The 24,288-nt window shown below is 39.4% G+C and overlaps 1 protein-coding gene across 3 annotated transcripts in view; it reads left to right on the forward strand.

The window, feature by feature from the left end:
* LOC136885040 (uncharacterized) overlaps positions 1-24,288 on the forward strand; it is a 125,095-nt gene that overhangs the window by 77,752 nt on the left and 23,055 nt on the right. For all 3 annotated transcript variants that reach the window (XM_067157427.2, XM_067157429.2, XM_067157426.2), the window contains exon 5: positions 14,718-14,844. In XM_067157427.2, coding sequence (XP_067013528.2) covers positions 14,718-14,844 — 127 coding nt within the window. The remainder of the gene's footprint in view (positions 1-14,717; positions 14,845-24,288) is intronic.

The following is a 24,288-nucleotide window of genomic DNA, read 5'->3' on the forward strand; positions in this document are numbered from 1 at the left end:
TCCATTCCTGACCTGGTCGAATGACTGGAAACAGGCTGTGGATTTTCGGTGTTTTCTGCCATCAAATTCAATAACAATTCCCTCTTTTGGAAAGTCATATTAGGCTTCTTTCTTAGTTTCTGCTCAATAGTGGACATAATTTATGCAAATTATTTGATAACCTCTTATGGAATCAAAAACTTGTTTACATTTCAATAGTGGCGGCAGTTTTCCGTGTGTCAGTATGGAAAATTTGTGGTTCAAATTCAGATTGAAATCAGCCTGTGGAGAGGAAGAAGGGTCTGCTGATCAAGTTGCCAAAGAAAGGAGATGATGTTGATTGTTGTTTAAAGGGGCCTAACAACTGTGTCAACGGCCCCTAATGGTACGAGGTACAATGAAACGATAATTAAAAACTTCAAAATGTATCCATTGACTAGAATCTAAAATGAATGATGATGAAAAAATGACCTTGAATCCAAAACCATCAGAATATTGGCTGGCAGGGGAGGAGAGGTGTTGGTAGAGTAGAACGTCATTAATCCAGACTAATTGGGACTAGGTTGTCCGAATTATTGAAAGTCCAGATTAAACAGAATAACTTATGAAATTAGCCAAGGTACATATTAAAACACTCTGTTCAGTAAAAAGAATGAGTACACTACAGCATTTTAAGTTTAAGAAATATAAAGGTTATTTAGTATGCAAGATACAGTGCAATACAGTATTAACCTAACCTAACTAACCCAATGGCACTATAGCCGTTGAAGAGCCTTGGCCTACCAAGCGACTGCTGCTCAGCCCAAAGGCCTGCAGATTACAAAGTGTCGTGTGGTCAGCACGTCAGATAGCTCCTCAATTGTAATCACGTAGGCTGAGTGGACTCACAATTATTTAATTTATTTTCCACCTAGTCGATACAATGATTGCTTAAGGCAATTTTTAATGGTCAGTAATAGATAACAATAATAATAGATAACAGACTCACCGATAGCAATAAAGTTTTAAATATATTGAATAATTTGGATTCCAATGTAAAATTCACTTTAGAAGAAGAAGTTGAAAAATCACTGAATTTTCTGGACATAGTCACAACAAGAGAAGAAAAAGGATTTTCTTTCAAAATACACAGAAAATCCACTTTCACACTGACCACTATCAAGAACAACTCGTTACACCCTGAGGCACAGAAAAGATCAGCATATTATAGTTACGTTAACAGAGCGTTTAGTATTCCTTTATCCAAATCTGAAAGGAATAAAGAACTGTTGTTTATCCGACAACAAGCCCTCTTGAATGGTTTCAACAATAACATGATTGATAAAATAATTAATAAATTTTCGGAGAAGCAACAATCTAAATTAGCAGTCGAACCTAGTAAAACTGAAAAATATATCAAGTTCACATATAATAATCCAAACATTCATGTAATAACAAATTTATTTAAGAGAAAAAATTTCAAAATTGCATTTTCCACCAATAACAACATGAAACATAGTATTTTCAACCATGATACAATAAATCTCTCGGAAAAAGATAAATTTTTTGATTCCGGAATATATAAACTCACATGCTTTGAATGTAAGAATACATACATAGGACAATCTGGCCGCAATTTTAAAGTTAGATATTTGGAACATGTGAATGCTGAAAAACATAGAAGATTCTCAGCAATGGGATCACACATGACTGCCACAGGTCATAAATTTACCAACATAGAACAAGACCTGACCATCATAAAAAAGTTAAAAAAGGGCAGCTTAATGAACACATATGAAGACCTGTACATTCATCTAGACCAACTTGTAAAGAAAAATGATAACCTTAATGAGGCTGTAGAATATAAGAATCCATTATATTATCAAATTCTAGTATATTTGAAAATGCTTGAGAAGGATCACGAAAAAAGAATTGGAATTTCTCCACCTACAGATAGCCCTACAACTTGTTCCTCCTCAGTTGAAGCTATAGGTGACAGCAAGGAAGTTCTTGACACACCTATATCCCCCGCTCCTCCACCTCCTCAGGTGCAAGAGCAAGGAAGATTGCATCATCAATATTACACCCGGCGCAAACTGTGAAAGAATGACAGGAGTTACTGTTCCAAAGGAAAGCAGGCTTAATAAGATTTGACAACTAGGAATTAGTTATATTTTCATCTACATTAATAATAAGAGCCGCACTGTGATATCAGGATTTCTTCGTTTCGATAATTACTTATAAATTGTATAATTTTTAATTTATAAATTGATCTTTTTTCATGAATTATTAAGAAAAGAATATTTATTAGGACAATTTCTCTATGGAATATTGTACAAGTGTTTCCTTGACGACTGCTTTCTATTGTAGAAATAATTTATATATTTTCTCTTGAGTTATTTGTTTGTTTTAATCTTGTCAATCTTATGTTAATTTTAAGGACACTTCCTCTAAAGCATTACTTTGTCAATTTTATATATTTTTCATCTAAACAGTGTTATGTGGCTGAAGATGTTGATAATATACGAAACATGTACCACTTTTGACCATTAAAAATTGCCTTAAGCAATCATTGTATCGACTAGGTGGAAAATAAATTAAATACTTAATTGTGAATCTATTGAAGTGCGATACGGACCATGAAGCTGATTTTATGTAAGGCTGAGTGGACCTCGAACCAGCCTTCAGGTCCAGGTAAAAATCCCTGACCTGGACGGGAATCGAACCCGGGGCCACCGGGTAAGAGGCAGGCACGCTACCCCTACACCACGGGGCCGGCGCAATACAGTATTAGGCCCTATAAAATACAGAATAACTAGTGCAATACAGATTTAGAACATGGCAATCAAGGCACACCCTCACTGACCACACTTGACATGCTTACTTGTGTAAAGAAACTGCTGATCTTTTTTTGTCTTCCTTTGACATTAATTTCTTCAATATTTAAATCATGCAGATGGCTCAAATTTTTGTAATGTGCAGATATGTTTTCATCATTATCTTCAACGTATTTAATTAAAGTGTTTACATGGTCTTTAATTTCACTGAGTTTTGGATTAGGGTTAATAATATCACCTGCTTCATCCTGGTCATATTCATCCATTTCAGACCTTTCTGCAGCGATCACACTTCCAACGATCTCCTCTGCGCAGTTTACAACATTGCGCTCATAACTCAGATTTATACTGTAATTATTTTTGTGTATAATTATTATTAAATGGCTATCTGGATTAATGGGGTTTGGATTGATGAGGTTCTACTGTAATGCAATTTCTAATCACTATAGTAGATGTCAAGCCTTAGGTGCTTTTAGATTGATGCTTTTACGGCCGATATTACTAGACCGTGATAATGTAGCTTTTGGGCTTTTGCTGTGTCATGAAAACCAGAAGAAATTTATTACATTTCGCAGAAACTATGCTTAGCGCCTTCAGAAGAAAACTCATCTGTCGACAAGGAAGGCTTCTCTATTGATGATGGTTTGAATTTCATAAATTTTTGAGCTAAGATGGCATTGTCGCTTCCCTCTCAGAAGGCTGAAACCAGTCCTCTGATGCAGGTAAGACCAAGGGGCCAACTACCTCTGCCTCGTTAGACTAGTTAGAATCCAGGATCTTGGGATTTGGAGGCAAACTCTCTACCAAGATCCAATTTTATGGTGATAATATCATACATACCAGCACCACCAAAGGTAACTTGGAACTCCAGGTCCAAACCTAGAATGGTAGTTTTAATAAATTTACCTTAAGAGAACTGAACTTTCACAAAGAGTCAAAATCTTCCTCCTAGTATTTTCCGACTGGTGCAGGGTCCGCTGTTTTAATTTTGGCTTGCCATTTTGCATGATCTTGATCATTGTGTGGTCTTAAGTTGAGAGTTCATATCAGCATTTACTGTGTCATGACAGTGCTGCTTTGGACGTCTACTTGGATGTTCCCCATTCATTTCAAAGAAGTGGATGAAATTGGGAACTATTTCAGGTGCGGCACACAGGTTGCGACCATTCTATTGGAGACACTTTTCCCGTCCCTTCTCGGTGATGTTGCAATGTGCTTTTGCTGGCAAACAGTGTCTTTTTTGACATGATGCAGGAATGTGATGCCCATCCACCAATGGAGCGTATGGATTTCCATGTTGTGTAGTCTGTAGGTGAGATCCTAGATACCTGAAGCTCACAGTCTTCATTAACACGTTCAGTACCTGCTTCTGAGCGGGACACTTGAATGCCGGGACCAGCCATTTTCATGCCCGGCCCTCTTGACATGCATCACTTAATACAATTTACAATTACTCCTAAACTATAAATGTTAGAAGAATGATACTTTGTGCTTAGCTCTAGTAAATATTTAGGGTGTGATATCTGGTGTCACAGGTTTCAAAATACGTCTAATTTTATACAGCCCATCTGTATTTTCGGCATAATGATTACTGTCACCGAAGTGAAGAAATGAAAGAATATGAAGGAAGCATATTCGGAATATTGTATCAGACAATATCGGAGTATGAAAAACGGTCTTCGGTCCGGTACATTTTTATATCAGGATTTTGGACTAATCGGTTTCCACGATTGCATGATCAAATTCTTTGTGAAAGGCCGTGTATAGATTGGTCTGCTCACACACATACTGACAAAATTCGTCATTCATGAAAATACTCACGTAAATCAAAATATCCTGCTTATTTTCTGTTTGAAGGTTTATACCTGAATTCTCTGTAAATGGTGGAACGGGTGGACAATAACTAGGATGATATGTATCAGGCACTTCACTTTTCTCTATAGGCCTATCGGATTCGGAAATCGGAATTTCCTCGTCACTCTCACTTTCACTATCCGAATCTCTTTCAGGAATAAGTTCATCACCAGAATAATCATTGTGAACAATATCTAATAATTAATCTTCCGTAAGAAACTTTGTTTTATAAGCCATTATACTACACTCGGTAAGAACGGCACACACTGCACTGGAATCTTGACGCGCGAGGAAGTTCTGAGATTTTCCAGCTAAAACTGCTGAGATAAACATGAGCCCACTCAACGCGACGGTTGTCTCAACAAGGTCAACCAACTTCCTGCTACAACCAGTAACGTTGACTAAGGTGTAAGAATGCATAGATGACGAATATAAACAGCATTGCTTCGCGCGGAACATTAAACGTCTTATGCCGTCCACGGCCCGCAACATAGGAGCAAGCTTAAACGTCTTACGCTGTCCACGGTCCGCTATGAGTTAAGGGCTCTCCATCATCTTGGGTGAAACCGTTGTTTAGGATGGTTTCCAGTTATTTGATCATCCTTTTGTTTAGTCTAAGACCGTATTGTGAGGGATGGCTGTTCCAGTTTTCAACTTGATACTGCAGTCCACTTCTAGTGGTGGGATCAGCAAGTGCGGCATCATCTGCATGTAACAGAGCCCAAGGGACACTCCTTTGCAGGTCTCATGTGATTGTATCCACGACGAACACAAAGAGCAATGGAGACAGTGCAGAGCCTTGGTGTATATCAGCTTTCAGTGGGAAGCTCTCCGAGATGACGACAGTGCAACGTACACAACTTGGGGTATTTGAGAAAGAATCAAAATGACAGGATAATAATAATAATCAAGTTTGATTTTTGCCATGCATCATGGCACTTGATTATCACATGTATGGACCAAGGTCCAGCTTGTTCCAGAACATGAATTTCCACCTGCACCTCTGGTGATCAGGTGCTGCTGACCACTTTGCTGCTTGCTGCAAGTCAGATGTGAAGTGGATTCGAATTGGTTCTTCCATCCTCTCTACCATTGAAATATGTTCTCTTCTGCCTTTGAGGTTGTTGACCATCTTTCCCATTACTTCAGTTGATCCGCGAGTGCTAATTTGACTATGCCTTATTCACACCTGTCCTGCATATCTACAGGAACTTATCCTATCACCCATTGGGACGTGCCATCTCAAGGTTGCGGGCTCCCACCGCAGTGTTTCACGCAAGGCTATGCCTAGCTCTTACTCAATTCAGAGCTAAACCCCGACGTGAGCTGATGAGCTGACCAGGCAATTATAAAACAGACACTGACGGACACGGAGTCCAAGGTTAAGTTTATGTGGGCAAAGTCAGATCCTTTTGAAATCAAAACATGATTAAGACAAAGAGATGGACTCTCACCTTTTTTCTTCAACTGCGTTCTTGAAAAAGTTATACAAGAATGGCACAAACGGATATTAGTCCTCAAAATAGGCAGAGGAAAATTAGCGATAGATTGTCTAGCATTTGCAGATGACATACCAGTCTTAACCCAAGACATTTCAACAGCCCAATCAGTTTGAACTATTGAATGAAATTGCAGAAAAAGTTGTTCTTCAGGGTCTTTTGAGAAGACAAAATACACGATCTGCAACAAAAAAGCACCAAAATTCATGGAGACAAAATATGTAAAAATTAATAGAGTATCACAATTTAAGTATCTTGGTGAAACAATTCAGAAAAATGGACTCAAAATAAATGCCAATTAAATTGGATGCCAAAAGATGGAAACTGCTACTGACTAAGCCAAAATACTTACAACAAAAATTTTATCTCCAAGCACACAAAACTAAGACATTACAATACAGTCATTAAACCAGAATGTCTTTATGGGTCAGAAACACTAATTTTGAACAGGAAAGCAGACATTGAAAACATTGAGAGAAAGGAATGCGAAATCGTAAGAAAAATTCTAGCCCCAAAACTTGCCGATGGACAATACCGACTTGGAGACAGATATGAAATCAAACAAAACAGAAATATTCACAGTAGCATTAGAAAACGCAGGTTAAGATTCTATGGACACATTAAAAGAATGCAAAACAAATAGTTGAAATCTATGAAAACAGTAGTAAAGCCAAAACAGATTCAATGAAATGGATTGGTGAAATAAAAATTGATTTGAAACAGGTAGGAATTAAACCAGCAGATATCCAAAACAGGGTCATCTTCAGATCCAAAATAGTCCTAATGCGCGTGTTTGCATATATATTATAATACACTAGTGTCCAAAAGTTAAGCATAATCACTAAACGAGGCCATTGCCATACCGCCTGATAAGAATGTCGGATGGATTGCTGAACAAACGGAAGCTGACTCACACACCATATGTCACAACTTGTCCAAAAAAAACGTGTCAAAAGGGTTCTGATAGCTAAGGTACACCTTTGACAACAAATAACAAAACTTGGCATTGTCTTCCACAACAAAATATTTGACAACAAATAACAAAACTTGGCATTGTCTTCCACAACAAAATATTCTGTTAATAGGGTGTATGGTTGCCCGTAATGGCCACACATGCTTCGCAGCGATGTGGCATGCTCTCTATCAGATGGTCCAAGAGCTCTTGTGGCAGTCGATCCCCTTCTTCCAAAAGGGCAATAAGAAAGTCTTGGAGGGTCCTTGGTGGAGGCTGATGGGATGCAATTCGCCTCCCCAATGCATCCCAGGCATGTTCTATAGGATTCAGATCCACAGACCTCGCTGGCCAGTCCATGCAATGAATGTCTTCCCCAGCCAGAAATTAATCCAGCAGTGCAGTGCAGTCGGGCATTATCGTCCATTAAGAGGAAGTCTGGACCAACCACACCTCTGAAGAGTCGAACATGTGGTCTCAACACCTCATCCCTGTATCTCCGAGCGTTAACAATGTTCCTCGGCCCACCCATGAAGATGTGCAGCTCCGTACAGGCATTCAGCATGATGCCACCACTACCATACTGGTCCCATACCATGATGTTCCTGTGGTTGTATCGGCTACCTGGTTCTCTCCAGATTAATGCGCAAGGGGAATCGTTCTGCAAACTGAAGCGGAATTCATCTGTGAAGAGCACATGCCTCCGTTCATTCATGGTCCAGTTTCGATGTTGACGGCTCCACAGTAAATGGGCCCGTCTCTGTGCTGGAATGAGCGGGATGCACACCGCTGGACGTCGGGCAAACAGCCCTGCTGTTCTGAGCCTCCGGTACACAGTTTGCCAGGAAATGGCAACCCCTGAGATGGCTGCAAGCTCTGCCGACAATTGTCTTGCAGGTGCACTCCGATTTCGTCGGGCGGTTAAAGCCAGATATCGGTCCTGCTGTGGGGTGGTTACTCTTGGTTGAACTGGTACTGGCCTACGACTAACATCTCCTGTGTCTCAAAATCGTCTCCAAAACCTAGAAATGACACTTTGTGACACATTCAAGGATACGGCGACTTCAGTCTGTGTCTGGTCTGCTTCCAGGCGGCCGAGTATTCTACCCTGCAAAATGGAGTCAAAGTGGCGTCGTGCCATTATGTTGTCATGTTCACCACGAGGCTACACTCTGCACACTATAACAGGGAATATGGGGCGCAGGCACTGGCTGTGTTTACCTTGTGGTTACGCTGCTAGTCAAAGCAGGGAACACTCCTTCCCTATACAGAGCGAACACGTACTCTAAGGTTGGTAGGTGCATATGTCATGCGATTTGAGGTCTATTTCCTGTTGCCCTGCTTACTCGTAACTTTTGCTTACCTTTTGGACACTAGTGTAGTAATGTAATGGTTTATGCATTCCAGAGTGGCTTAGTGCGGGGTCTTACCAGTTGACACTCTTGGGCGACCTCCGCACGTGAAGATGTGGCGCGCGCGCGTGCACGCACGCACACACACACACACACACACACACACACACACACACACACACAGAGTCCCTGAGCCGGAGGAGTTAACAGTGAAGGTTATCATCCCTGACCTGAGCGGGAATTGAGCCTGGGGCCCTCAGGCAAGGAGATGGACAAAACTCGTGTCCTCGTAATCCTCGATGTACAGCTGCTCTTTTCAGGCTCGCCCCTCGTATTGGAGGTGAGCTGCATGTACCTTCTGTAACCACATACAAGCCCTCCTGACATTCTTATGTCTGTGACAATACTGGGAATCAAAACCGGCCTTCCAAGGATGGCAGCTGATAGCACTACCTCTTACACTACGTAGGCAGACAAAATGACAGGATGATTGAAGATCCATTTAAGGCCTTCAGATACTTTGAATCTTGTTCTTGTATTAATGTTCAGTGCAAGCAAAGGTAAACACTTGACTGACTTCTTGTTGTTTGAGTCATCAGTCCATTGACTGGTTTGATGCAACTCTCCATGCTACTTTATCCTGTGCTAACCTTTTCATTTTTACCTAACTTCTACATGAATGTTCCAAGTGAACAAATTTCTTTTCTTAAGAAAGAAAGAAAGAAAGGCCTTCCTAGCTTGTGTTAGTCTGCATTTTATGTTCCTACTTCTGCCATTGTTAGTTATTTTATTAGCCAAGTAACAATGTTCATCTACTTCCTTTAAGACTTTGTTTCCTGATCTATTTCCTGCATCACCTGACTTTGTTCGACTGCACTCCATTACTTTTGTTTTGGACTGAGTTTTTTTTTCAGCTTGTACTCCTTCCCCAAGACTCTGTCCATACCACTCAGCAATTTCTCCACATCTTCTGCACTCTCAAATAAAATAACAATATAATTGGCAAATCTCAGGCTTTTGATTTCCTCTCCATTGGAAATTCTAAGTTCCCATGAAGGGAATTAGATATTTTTCCACCAATAGAGCGTATCAAAAATCAGACAAAAAATTAGATGTATGGCTTTTCAGGCGTTTGCTCTATTAACCAGCGTTTCGTCTTGGGTCTGACACTAGACTAATCACAGAGTGGGATGTGTCAGACCCTACCCACTGACGCTGGGGTGTACGCAGGTGAACTTTGTGGAGTTTTAACTCCCGTATGCAGTTATCAGACTGTGCCTCTTAAATAGGCTTCTGATAAGTTCACATGCATACACCCCAGCGTCAGTGGGTAGGGTCTGACGCATCCCACTCTGAAGAGTCTAGTGTCAGACCTAAGACAAAACGCTGGTTAATAGAGCAAACGCCTGAAAAGCCATACATCTAATTTTTTATCTCTCCACTGATCGCGATTCCCTTTTCAAATTCCTCTTTGAGTTCCTTTACTGCCTGTTCTATGTAAATATTGAAAAGGAGGGGGCAGTGGGGAACTGCAGCCTTGCCTCACTCCTTTCTGGATTGCTGCTTCTTTTTTTCAAAGCCCATGATTCTTATCACTGCAGACGGATTTTTATACAGATTGTAGGTAATTCTTTGTTCACGGTATCTGATCCCGATCACCCTCAGAATCTTGAATAGCTTGGTTCCTAGGTAGAACATAGGGCTTTGATGAAAATGCTCATGCGTTCTATGTATGGACAATGCTTTCACCTTTCTCCATATTTTGTTAACTCTAGCTATGTCCCTGTCTGTGGTAAAAGCCGTTTCCTTAAAATCTGTCTAGCATACATTTTGTCTGGTTTCTGTAATAAGTTTGTTTCGGGTGTGAGAGTTATTGGCCCACAGCACCATAGTCTAGCGGAGGGCTGCCTCCTATCTGCGCTGGACTGCAGAATTTTTCTGTAGGAGTTATCTCCATTAGCCTTTAAATGTCCCTCTTTACCACAAGGCAGTGGTTTTTATATTGTTTAACCCAAAGGGGGAGGAGTGCCTCATCTGTCAGCTTTGCTGTACCAAAGGACTTCTCCTTCTCTGTCATTAAGGTTTTCACCAGTCACCGTTAGTCACTGTTCAAGATTCCTGTAGGGCATTCAGAGCTACTGTAGTGGTCATAATGTAATGGTGTTGAAAACAGAAGATAATATCTGAAGTATTGTTCCCTCAAATCTTTTTGACATTTCTGAATCTTCATCCCATTGCCCACCTCCCATGATATGGATGAGGTAAGCATTACAGGAAACAAAGCTGGATGGATATAATGGACGGAAGTTACTGGAGTGACAGTACAACTGAAGTAAAGAATAGTATTGCGATCACTGTAGGTGATGTAGTTCTTTACATATACACTTCATGGCAGATGAACTGCATTCACCTTTTCAGCTATCAGCCTCTCTCCCGCCACCACCATCAATATTAAATCTCTGACAGGAGTGCGAATGGAACTCAGGCCTCCAAGGTTGGCGGGTAATAGTGCAATCTACCATATTTCCAAATTGGAAATTATTTGCCGCGTTCTGTAATTACGTTTTGGTAATCGACTGTATTGCACATCTTATTTCAGCCTTCATTTCTTATATAGTAGAGGTATTAGTTAGGGACTTTGCCCTTTAGAGTTCCCCAAAGGTGATAATCTCAGTAAGATAGGTCTGCTGATCTAGGGGGCCATAAACCTGTACTAATTATCTGGTCATCAAAACCTGGATGTAAAATGTCTATAGAATTAAAAGCAATATGAGCTGTGGCACTGCACTCTTGAAAATATCCATAATCCATTTCTTCCTCTGTCATTCATTAAAAAATGGAAAATTGTTCTCGCATACACATCTGAATTCATGCTGTCATCGCAAACCATGGGCCCAATTATCCGCCACACGCTTACTGCACACCGTGCCCATATCTTAATGGGATGCAATGGCAGTTCCTGTACAGTACTCCACAATCGCACATTTTGATGAATTATATGTCCAGAAAGATGGAACTGTGCCACATCACACGTAAACATTAGCTGTGGATCCAAATTTCCATTGTAAACAGTTAACACAAAATCAGTTGCAGAACCTTATACTGGCAGTGAAATCTGTCCTGTGAAGTACCTGCACATACCCTATTTTATATTGTCAAAATTTCAGCAGTCTGGTTGCTTTTTAATCCAACCCTATGGATATATTTGTCTCATCCCCTAGACGATAAAGTAATTTTCTGGGACTTGCTTCTGACTGCGCCCAAATATCCCCAAGTTTATGTTCAATTAAAATGCATCTTTTCTGCTTTCTCTGTACATTACAAACCGAACCTGTTGTACGCCACTTTTTCATCAAGTTAATGCAAGATTTTGTAGGAATGGTAAGAGTCAGGATATTGTGACCATATCTCTGATCACAGCTTCTAAAGCTATCGTCAAAACTGTCAGTCAGTTGTGCGTGAAGCGTTGGCCCATTCAAACATAACTAAAGGATTGCTTGTTAGCTATTGCTCTGTCGACTGAAGATGCTGAAAGGGAAGAATAGTGGCAGAGTCAGAGATTTTGGGTTCATGGCATTAATTTATCAAAAAATGGTGAATTTTCTACACTGTTTCAATCGTTGTTGTGTCATGAATAGAAATTCAAAGTGTATTTTTGATTGGGCATTGCGAAATTTCAACAGCTATTTCAACTACTTGAAGAATGTTCTATTTATTACAAAACCCTAGTGGCATACGTATCATAAACATAACTAGTCCACCCTCTTACCGGGCGAGCTGGCCGTGCCATTAGAGACGTGCAGCTATGAGCTTGCATCCGTGAGATAGTGGGTTCGAGCTCCACTGTCGGCAGTTCTGAAGATGGTTTTCTGTGGTTTCCCATTTTCACACCACGCAAATGCTGGGGCAGAACCTTAATTAAGGCCACGGCTGCTTCCTTCCCACTCCTACGTCTTTGCTATCCCATCGTTGCCATGAGACCTATCTGTGTTGGTGTGACGTAAAACAAATTGTAAAAAAAAAAAAAAAAAATAATAATAACTCCCCCCTATGGGTGGGAGACGCAGACGAAGAATACACCCACGGTATCCCCTGCCTGTTGTAAGAGGTGGCTAAAAGGGACGACCAGGGGATGATTGAATTAGATCCATGAAACTACTTGTGATTAGTACCATCACGCGAAGAACATCATGGGTCACCTTTACTTGCAAGTCATACCACTATGTTAGGTACGCAATAGGTTTATGATTAGTAGCAGTAGAGAGTGGTTCACTCTGGGTTTATAGTACCTGTGATTAGTACCACTATATGCGAAACACCACGGGCTTACATTGCCTATAATTAGTACCATTATGTAAGAAACACCAAGGGTCTGGGTGTTGTCTGCGATTAGTACCACTATATGAGCGACACCGTGGATCTGCGTTACCTGTGATAAGTACCCACTATGTGAGGAACACCATGGGATAGAGCCTTACATCTGATATGTTTTTGACATGCTCTATTGGTGAAAAATATCTAATTCCCTCCATGGGAATTTAGAATTTTCCACCATGGGATAGTTCGGGTCTCTGTGGTTAGTACATCTAGGTGAGGAACATCGTGGGTTTGCGTTGCCTATGAGTGGCACCATTGTGTGAGGAACATCGTAGGTCTGCGTTACCTGTGCTACGCACATCACTTGTGAGTTGTACCATAATATGTGGAACACCGTGAGTCTACGTTACTTTTGATTAGTGCCGCTAGATGAGAAATACCGTGGTTCTACTTTACTAGTGATAAATATCATTATGAGGGACCGTTTACCTTGATTTTGGACCCCTTTATACAACAGATATCAGCGATTCAGGATGTGCTTTGGAAGCAGCCCCTTGGTCAGTAATACTATTGTTTTAAGATAGTTTCTGGGAAGGTGGGGCATTGCAGGTCAGATCCACTGATTGTTTTAAGTTCATAATCATTGTTCATCGTCACTGGATCAATTTTGGAATTATTTTTAACTTTCAGTATTGTGAGTTGGATCCGCTGACTATTTTAAATTAATATTCATCCATTCATACCTCATCATCGCGTTTTGAATTCTGGTCAGTGGGTGAATTCTGGACTTTTAAATTGTCCTTAAATTTTGTCTCATTTATCATTAGGGGCTGATGACCTTGATGTTAGGCCCCTTGAAACAACAAGCATCATAATCATCATCACATAACTAGAAATCATGAAAATATATGTTAAACAATGATTAAAATTAAGGATGTCTAGTCTTAGTAATATACTAAAACTTAAGTGGTTTTAAATAACTATGAATAACAATGTAGTTTATAACTAAAAGTAATGACTTATCAAATTAAAACTTAAGCTATTGCCGCTGAACCGAACTGTTCAAACGTCTCTCAGGAATGTGAACATCTGTAGAGGAAGCAAACAGTGCAGTTACGAAAACACCCGAATACTTTATGAACGTTACTGAAGTTAAATTCCGGCAGGAGGAGCGGAAGAAATATACTAGGCAAACAACTTCCTCTTCTTTGGTGCAGCGCGTTGCCCTTGCAGTAGGCGCAAGTGTGAACCACTACATCTGTTACACAGTAAAAGAATATTTTCCTGTGAAATACCATGGTTCTACTTTACTAGCGCATCTCCGTTCCGCTAGGTGTGAGCGGGCCTTAAGAGAGATGCTTCTTCGTATATGTGAGTTATTGTAGGTTAAAATAAAATAGGTTAATTGTGCCTAAAATGTTACTCAAAGTCCTGATCAAGAATACATTAATTATCTTAGTTGAACTTCAGCGCTTGTCTGAGTATTTCACCATTTTATTTTATGACTTATTTAACGGTTCCAGAAGTAATTTTCTGGTCTTTCCTTCCTTGCAACATTTCACAACCTTTGTGATAACATCCCTTTCCCTGCTTTGAATCACAACCTTGCTTTTCCTGCACATCGTCATTTACGCTCACTCAGAACAGACTGATCTCTGTTCCAACCAATTGTTTCCGTCATGAGTAGTACACGATGGAGCATGCACACAGCTTTTCTCAGTCTCACTCGCACTTCCATCTTGCCCCCCTTGAACATTGTGTGTAGTTGTCTGGTTTGAAATGGAATTAGCAGCATAGGAAAAAGGCAGTGTATAAACTAAGCTCATGTGTTGTTGTCCACCTTAGAAAATGCTCAGAACTCCATGGACAGTTTCGGTTCTGCTATTCCTTAAATGAGAAGTGTATGTTCGGTTATTTACTATAGGAATTGCATGTTTTGCTGTTTCAGGTGCTGCAAATTGTATGTCAATCGGAATATCGTTGCACAAGGAATTGAGCACAACAATAAGTCGGCCAAGGATGCTGCATGTGTTAAAGCATTACAGAAGTTGCAAGAACATTGTTTTACGCTCAAGGTAAAGTGGATATCAAAGTCACATACCTGCCAACTTTCCCGATGTAGGCGGGAGACTCCTGATTTTCGACAGTTTTTCCCACCTCCTGATTATTCTATTATTTCTCCCGATTTTAGCTTAGTTTTCGGTGAACTTCAAACATTTGTTTTCAAATCCTGCCATTTCAGCTTTTTACACCAATGGCCGGAAGTCCTTCGCTCATTGGCCGCTTTCAAATGAAACATTGACATTTAATAATACGAGAAATGTGCGCAAATGTGCGATGTTTATTGACACCTGTATATCGCGGCGTGTAGGTATATCAATTTTGTCAATCTCTCGTTCTCGCGTGCTATGTTCATGTTCATTCACATCAGTCTAGTCTTGTAGAGATTAGTCGCTAGATTTTGAGTATTTTTTAGTAATTTAGTGACAGAATTTCAAAGATACCAACTAGTAACTTGTCTAGAGATTTTAGGAGAGGGCTAGGAGCCATTTGGAGACAATTCTGGGAAATTTTATTACTTGATAAAAATAGCATTGCGCTTCACATAATCACGAGGGATCTAGATTTAGACAAGTATACAAGATCAGATAAAATACCTATTATGGTTATGTTATCAACAGTAATCACGCAGGCGCGTGATGCATTATAGGCCCTATTAATCTGTGCATTTGTTAAGTAGTGGCATCTAAGTGCATGACTGATTCACACATGTGGAGCATGAGTTCATACTATTTTCAGAAGGCTTATCAGAGACCGATCATCTCACTCTCGCACTTCCTGTGCGAGAATATAGATGTGTAATTTTTAGCCTTGTATCCTCGTATAGCAACAGTCGGCTTTTGAGACAATAAATGTTATTATATATATGATAGTGCTCCTGTATTGTCCAAGACATGTAGAATAAGCAGTTTTGACCAACTGTATTTCCTGATTTTCATATCAAAATCTCCTGATATTTGGTTTTGTAAAGTTGGGAGGTATGCGTATACCATCATCATTATCATCATCATTATTATTATTTACTACTGATCTGCACTTACTGCAGTCACCAGCAATACAAGACACATTCTAAAGGGACCAGCGAGGAAACTCCTAAAAATAAATTAACATCAAGCTACACTGGTGGACTCAGCATTCCACATCCATATTGTACTATAATTACAATCAAGAGGAGTTTCCCCCAGCTGGGTTTAACTGTTCAAATCAATTACATTTAGACAGCTAAATGAAGATTTTTACATACCTTTAATCATAAATTATTAAGTTATGGAACTAAAATAATATACGACAGAAAAACATTATCAGGAGGACACAGTACTCAAAACTGCACAAAGAAAAAAGAGGACAATAATAGCAACACATAATGTTTTTAGAACTTTTTAGAAGGTTATCAGTTTTATTTTAAATATGTCTAATGTCATTTTATATGTAATATATCTTCTCAAGCTGAAGATGTCCTGTAAATAAGGGACACATGGTGCAAAATTGCGCTGACGATTTTATCTCAAAGGTTCCACCCCACTAAAATTGCCCGGGGAGGGGAGGGATTCTTTCATTATAAAATAATGAGGAAAACGTAGAACACATATATTTTATTACTGAAATTAGTGTTTTTTAATGTGCATATTTTCATAAAAACATCAGCAATAATTCAAACAGGCTAAAGACTGGAACATTTTTGTAACACATTCGTTTGCCATCAATCACCTGAACAAAACGTGCTGCTTTCCTTTGGATCTCTTCCATTTCTTGAACCAGGTAATCCTGGTGAGGGTATAGATAAGAAGAAAGTTGTAGGAAAAGGGAAGAGACAAAAAGAAAAGAAGTTTATACAAGTGGTAAAGTAAACTCATGTCCTCATCTCGAGGTAGTGCAGCTCTTTTCAGGCACACCCCCAATGGAGATGAGCTGCTTGTACCATTCTGACCAAATACCAACCCTCCTGCCATTTTTAAATGGCAGTACTGGGAATCGAACTGTGCCCTTCAAGGATGGCAGCTAATAATGCTAACCATTATGCTACGGAGGCAGATATATAAGTGGTAATAGACTGGGAATATGAACAATTACAAAGGTAAAAAGGATTTCTTCTGATCATAAGGAACTAACAAGTGCCATATCAAGTAATATGTGGAAAGATGAAATGGAAGTACAAGTAGCAATGACGAGAGGTAATAGAGAAGGAAGAGGGAATATTGAAGTAAATGGAAGACCATTGAAAGTTGTGAAAAGCTTCAAATATTTGGGGAGTATATATGCAGAAGATGGGAAAATAAATTAAGAAATTGGTAAGAGAATCTAACAAGCCAGTAGGTTGTACCAGTGTGTGAGAGGTATAGTGTGGAACCAGGACGTCCCAGAGAAATGCAAGAAAATTCTGTACTCATTGTATTGCACACCAGTTTTTATATATGCGGTGGCCACATGGACAAGAACAAAATGCAATTAAAGCAGAATTCTAGCAGCTGAGATGAAATTAGAGAGGAATAATTGGGAAGACACAAAGGGATAAAATCAGAAACATGGAAATCAAGAGGGCAAATTTAATTCCCTAAACTACAAGACAAGATAGCAGTAAGCTGAAATGGTACAAACACACGATGAGAATGGAAAAGGACTAAGTTCTAAAGCAAGTATTTATGAAGAAAATAATACAGTAGGAGAAGACATGGGAAGGCCCAGAAAGAGGTGGATGGATGCGATGAAGAGAGCAGTAAAAGTAGAAGAAATATTGGAGGAAAGAAGGGAGTGGTGGAGAGATAGAAAACTTGAAGGTCCTTGATTCACAACCCAAGCCAGAAGAGTGGAAGCAAGAAATGAAACACATAATAGGATAAAAACAATTATGTCAGCATCAGAAAAGCAATAGAAAAGAAAGACAAACATGACTACACAAAAGGACAAGGACCATCTCCTCTTTTTCATATATCGCGGTCTTCAAATAGATGAGCTGTCTCCTCGCCATACCCAGGTCTTTAACATCGATTTCTTCTCAGCCTTCGACGAGCTCATTTTTGCTTCCCAGCTTCATCATGAAGACGGGCATCAACACTTGTTGAGGGGCCATCTGGACACTGTTAACTGTTGCTAAGTGTCGTGCTAGGGAAAGCATGCACCAAGCATTGGCAGATGTGGAGTGCTGTGACTTATACACATTGTGCAGCCTCCTCTCCGTTATGCTACCTTCCGTCATAGGAATTGTGAACTGAGTCAGACTTTTTTTTTTTTCATTGGGATAGTGCGCTCCTTCCTCTTCCTGTTGGTGGGTATATTAACTCTCTCACTAGATCTTATCTTTCCCTTTGAGCAAGTGGAAAGTCATCAATTTTAGCACTGTGACAAGCAGTTATGTCGGAAAGCATTAAAGCACATACAGTGGTGGTCAAAATAATAGAGCCACCTGGCAAAGGTTTGGAAGAAAGTGCAAATTTATCACTAGACATGTTTGTACTATGATGGAAACAAAATTTTACGTTGTACAGGAACCATTACAACAGAGTCACATTGTACCATAGTCAGTTATATAGATAACACAACTCAAACTAATCAATAATATTCAAAAGAATACCAGACCACAGGGTCAAAAAAATAGAGCCAATTGACACAAATATTTTGTACTTGATCTCAGTCTTATGAAATTTACAGGAACAGTCATTTTTGCATAGGAGTGCATTAGTACTTCGTGGGATAACACTTATTTTTGAAGATTTCCCTGCACCTCTTACCCATAGAGTCGACTAAATGCCTGCATTCGTCGCTGCTGATAATATACCAGGCTCTCTGGATTTCTTCCCAAAATTTATCTAAAGATGTAGCTTTTGAGTGGTCAATTCTCTTGTCTACGATCTCCCATAAGATCTCAATGGGTGATGCGTCAGGGGATTGAGGTGGCCACTCTAATACTTCGATATGGTGATCTTGAAAAAACTGCCTTATGATCCTTGCAGTATGGTTTGGATCGTTATCGTGCTGAAATTTCCATTTCAGCAGCATTTCCTCTTCAGCATAAGGCAGCATCACATTTGCCAAGATGTCTTTGTACATTTGTGCGTTCATTATGCCGTTGATACGGTGTATTGGACCAACGCCGTACCATGAAAAACATCCCCATATCGTAACACTTCCACTACCGTATTTCACAGTTTTTAAAGTGAACTTGGGATTAAATTCCTGGTTTGGTGGGCGGCGCACATAGACTTTTCCATCTGAGGCAAACCTATTATACTTGGATTCATCGGACCAAAGGATGTTCTTCCACCAAATATTAGGTTTTTGTTCATTTCTCCGGGCGAAGGCCAACCTTTTCCGAACATTAGCTTTTGAAACATGTGGCTCCTGTCTCGCAATGCGCCAATTCAATTTTGTGGATCTCAGTCGTCTTTGAATCGTTGAGTTTGATGGTTGAACATCATTTTTGTCGCTAAACAAAATGGCTTCCAGTCGTGGTGTTGACAAAAATGGGTTTTTCTTTACTTCCCTAGTGATGAGTCTGTCTACGGGAGGAGTAGTTACACGATGCTGCCCCCTGTTCTCCACCGGTGGCTTTGTTTGTTTTGCCAGTGTAATGGCGTTCTGGACTTGTATTCGCGAAACGTGTAAATCTTTGGATATTTGATTCATGGACATCCCACTTTTGAACATCCGGAACATTACTATATGCTCATCATCACTTGTATGCTTTGCTCTGCCCATCTAGAAGAATGTAAACAAAACCAAACGTTAATTTACATACAAAATAATATTGAGTGGAGGTTTGTTGACAAATAATATCGCTAGCCCCCAAAACAACTGCAAAAAATCAATTTGAACGGGACTTCTGTAAATCGGCTCTATTATTTTGACCCATAAGATTCTTACCTTTATGCCTCTTTTCGCACGTTTAGCTCAAACGCTTCCTTTCGCACGACTACAGATAGCAGCGACGTCTTCCCTGATGTTGTCTAAAACGGACTGACAACACGGCACTGGCGGAGATTTTGTGAGCTAATATATATCCTAGTTTTTAATCCCGTCAATAGAGGTGGCTCTGTTATTTTGACCGCCACTGTATTTCATGGCATAACCTCTCTGAAGAGAGCTCTTGAATAACAGTCAAGATGACCGAGGTGTTCCGATGCTAGATTATTGATTAGTGATGCTGCTGTGGCGGAAATGACTGCAACAAAGTGAAGGCAATAAATAGTGTTGTAACTACAAGCAACAAAGTGAAGGCAATAAATAGTGTTGTAACTACAAAGATGCACACACAAAATGCTGTCAGTTGTGTACAGTTTTATTTACAAATTTTATATACACACACAAACTGATAACTGCCCTCTTGAACAAAAACACTGCTAAGAATAAGAAGAAGGAGACTGCAACACTTGCATGTCAACCAACTACCAACCCAACAAAGTTGACTTCAGGCACTCGGCTAACGACTTCACTACAAGTCTCGTTAAACAACTCCACTCAACCCTCAAGACTGCCTCTTTATATACATTGCCTGGCCAGGCTTCTAGAAGAATATGACATAACATGTTTTCTCATAATTTTGAGAGTCTCCAATAACCTATTTACAATGAATGGAACTTTCTAGTTCCAAAGATACGTTGTTCTGGACTATTACCGTGTGTTGCACATCATTGCATTGGATTTATACATCATATATACAGGTATTAATAAATTATATACTATTAATTACATGTTCTTAATTAAATAAACTCATATTAATATACATACAGCAGATGTTTCATGACATAACCTCATTAATAATACGATCACGATTTATACCAAATAAAGTCCCTACATAACTATGTAAATAATAATACGAATACTAATAGATAGCCACACCTCACAAGTCATAAAAATAGTAATAATCGAGCTCTATATTTCCATTATTTACCCATGGGTTATTGCCTGGCTGCCATTTCTTGATGGATACAGTACTTTTGTATCCATCTCTTGGTACAGGCCAGAGTAAAGTGTAGCTTTCACCGAAGTCCCAGCCTCATCCATGGCTGTGACAATATGGAAGCTGCTGGGGTATGGGTGGTACTGAGTAATGGCATTCAGAGCATGACTAGTGCATCTGAGTGTTATGAAAGGTGTTGCTCATAGGGTCAGTCGTGCTGCAATAGCACTTTCTGACCCAGTGAGGCAAGCAATGGCAAACTACCTCACTCCTCGTCTTGCCTAGTACGCCTTATTTTGGTGCTGCCATTGGTTTTTGCGGTTTCCTTATAACCGCATAACCTTTGGTGGTGCTATTTGAGGATCCAACCAGCCTCTGGGCTGATGACCTAACAGACAGACAGACCCATGGGTTAGAGAATTGTTTCCAAGTTATACTAGTCCATTACACTTGAATCAATAGCAAGGTGTGACAGATGATGGAGATGAAGTTTGGGGGAAAGAGAGTGAAAGGAAGATCTAGAACAAGTTTGATTGATTAAATAAAGAGGAGTGCAAAAAGAAGAAGCCTCAACTGGGACAAAATGATGGAACAGGAATGGTGGAAGGAGGAGAAGTACCATCAATGCCCTGACCCAGCAGGAGCTGTATAAAGGATGAGGAGGAGGATGATGGTGATGGCATATTTTGATCCACGTTGGGTCATCCTCAGCTACTGAATATTGTGATAAGACATCTTAAATAAAGAAATCTTAAAAAGAGTTGGTCACATAAAACATAATAAAATAAGGGAGGAAAATAACAAACATACTTAAAAATGTATAAAACAACATGCAGTGTCTTTCTTTTTTGTAAAATATTCTTCTTAATTGTTGCACCCTCTTGCTAATCTCATGTCCAGCCTTGTATTCTGGATCAAGTCATTTCCTAGGTATTTGAAACTGTCCCACAATTTCAAGGCTTTGACCACTAATTTTCACTATGCCTTTCCCTTGTCTTTCTCCTCTTGATATCACCAAGGTTTTGCTTTTCTTTGTGCTGATTTTCGTACTGTACTTTTCAGTTTTCTCATTCAGTGCATCAGGTTGATCTTGTACTTCTTTGCTGTTCATTCCCCAGACCACAATATTGTTTTGAGAAAGAGCTGCTTGAAGCGACAAGGAACAAACTCAACATTGCTAATTTCTGGTGCACAATTTATTTTTTATTTATTTTCTATAGAATTTTTTGTACACCTTTATATATATGTAACTCTGCTTCTGACATGATATATATAAATAAACTATGTAATATACAGTGAAACCTCGTTAGAGCATTCTTTATTAACACATGTTTCCGCTTAGCACATCATAAATTCAAAGTCCTGATTCTCATATTAAATCGATATAAAAATACCTCACTTATCGTGTCACAAATTTTCACTATTGCCACTTAGTACGATCACATTTTTCATAGCCCTGAAAATGTTACTTGTCATCCCTTGTGAAAGGAACGTGATTTCCAGCTTGGGTAAGAAGAGCCCTCTCTACAATTGCGTGATAACGGGAAAAGGCCTTGAATTCCTGAACATGAAGGATAAGTTGCACCTTTGGGGAACGAGCCGTTAGCCTCAGGAATGTTCAGTTTTGCTTGCCGGTTAGCAGTGAGATTGGTGAATAGCACAGTGAGCCTGTTTGTGCTTGTATTTTGCATTCCATTCAGAAATTAGAAATTTATTTTGTGTTGGGTGGTACAGTGAAGAATAACGGCTAATACCTTACATCTGGATTAGGAACATAATCATGTGAATTTGACTAGGGTGGTGCATATGTCTTTTGACAGCCTATTTGTGGATTCGGAAAATGTTGTGGAATTCCATACTAATGAGGACAAAATTAAAATCTATCAGAAAGTGGACTGGCACCCGCATCTTTAAGTGTGCAGAGGTAGCGCGAATGTTGAAACTTGCACCTTCGAGTTTCAACTCGATTATTTGAGTTGATCGAATCAAAGTTTTGTCGATTTGAAAATGGCGGCCAAATTCGCAGTCGCACATGGTTGAGTGTAACTTCCAATTCATTGTCTGAAAGTGTACCAGAAAATAATATTTAATAACCCAGTATCCCAAAATAAAAGGCTTCTACTAACATTTGTTTTTAGAAAGAGTGTGATCTGCAATAATACCTTCATATTTTTATTGGCCCCCGTGCAAATGTTTTCATATTTTTATTGCCTGGTGTTTTTCACACCTTTCACTGCACGTTTGCTATTTTATAACCCCCAGCAGAAAATGTTTTCACCGGGCGAGTTGGCCGTGCGCGTAGAGGCGCGCGGCTGTGAGCTTGCATCCGGGAGATAGTAGGTTCGAATCCCACTATCGGCAGCCCTGAAGATGGTTTTCCGTGGTTTCCCATTTTCACACCAGGCAAATGTTGGGGCTGTACCTTAATTAAGGCCACGGCCGCTTCCTTCCAACTCCTAGGCCTCTCCTATCCCATCGTCGCCATAAGACCTATCTGTGTCGGTGCGACGTAAAGCCGCTAGCAAAAAAAAAAATGTTTTCATATTTGTTCTTTCATGTTTTTCACACCTTTTAATATTCTCCTCTCATCTTTAGAAATGGTAGATAATAGTTTTCACTGTACCCGTGGATACACGACGTAAAATGCCCTCGTGTTTGAAAAAATCATATCTACTGTTTCCATATCCCTGTTGGGTAGTTTTATTTGTGTATTCAGTTGTATGTTTTCTTGCTTAACACGTTCTTTTTCCTTGTCCCGTGCAGAAACGTCTTCACAAGCTTTTGCTGTATACGTACTGCTCATAAAATATGAGTGTAATTTCCATTTATAATTAAGTGGATTGTCTAGATGTATTGAAAATCTGGACCAATTAAAATAATTTCTTTTAAAGAAAGATTTTAATGTTTAAAAAATTGTTAAGTCAATACAGAACCAATTATGAAGCGTGTCGCGTGTAATGGGAGGAGAGTCAAAGTTTGTAAGTTTTTTTAAAAAGAACTATGTTATTATTCAGTAAACAGTTTCAGGTATACTTTTAAATAAAAATTTGTGTAATACAAGGAAGCCTAATTTTTTTTTTCTTTTTTTTTTTTCTGTGCAGTGAAATGGAATTGGGAAGAGCAAGGTAGCATAGTTAGCTTATAAATGGAATCCTACAAACTTTAATACTTTAAGTAATATTCAGTAACGTGTTATGGAACATAATAAAATGCAATCTGGTATGCTAATTCTGGAGGTTCTTATCTATATATTAAGAGAGTTTACTAAAAACATCTTTGGCAAATCCGTCTGTCCGTTCCACTGAACTGTTTTTCTTCATTTCTGTTTTATTTTCTCTGGAATTACCTGCCTGTGAATCATGAGACATTGATAGCCAAGTATGAGTAATCATAAAACCAAATCATTGAATGATCACTCCAGTAATTGCAGGTGAAAGCTTACCCTTACCCGCAATCCATTCTGTACTCTAGGTTGTTAAGCGACTAACACTTTAATTAATATTCTGATATACTGTATGTGATTTTCATCCTTAGTAATGTCGTTGCATGCAGCCATGTTTGATTA

Source organism: Anabrus simplex, chromosome 13, assembly GCF_040414725.1.
Source record: "Anabrus simplex isolate iqAnaSimp1 chromosome 13, ASM4041472v1, whole genome shotgun sequence".
NCBI classification, from domain to species: Eukaryota; Metazoa; Arthropoda; class Insecta; order Orthoptera; family Tettigoniidae; genus Anabrus; species Anabrus simplex.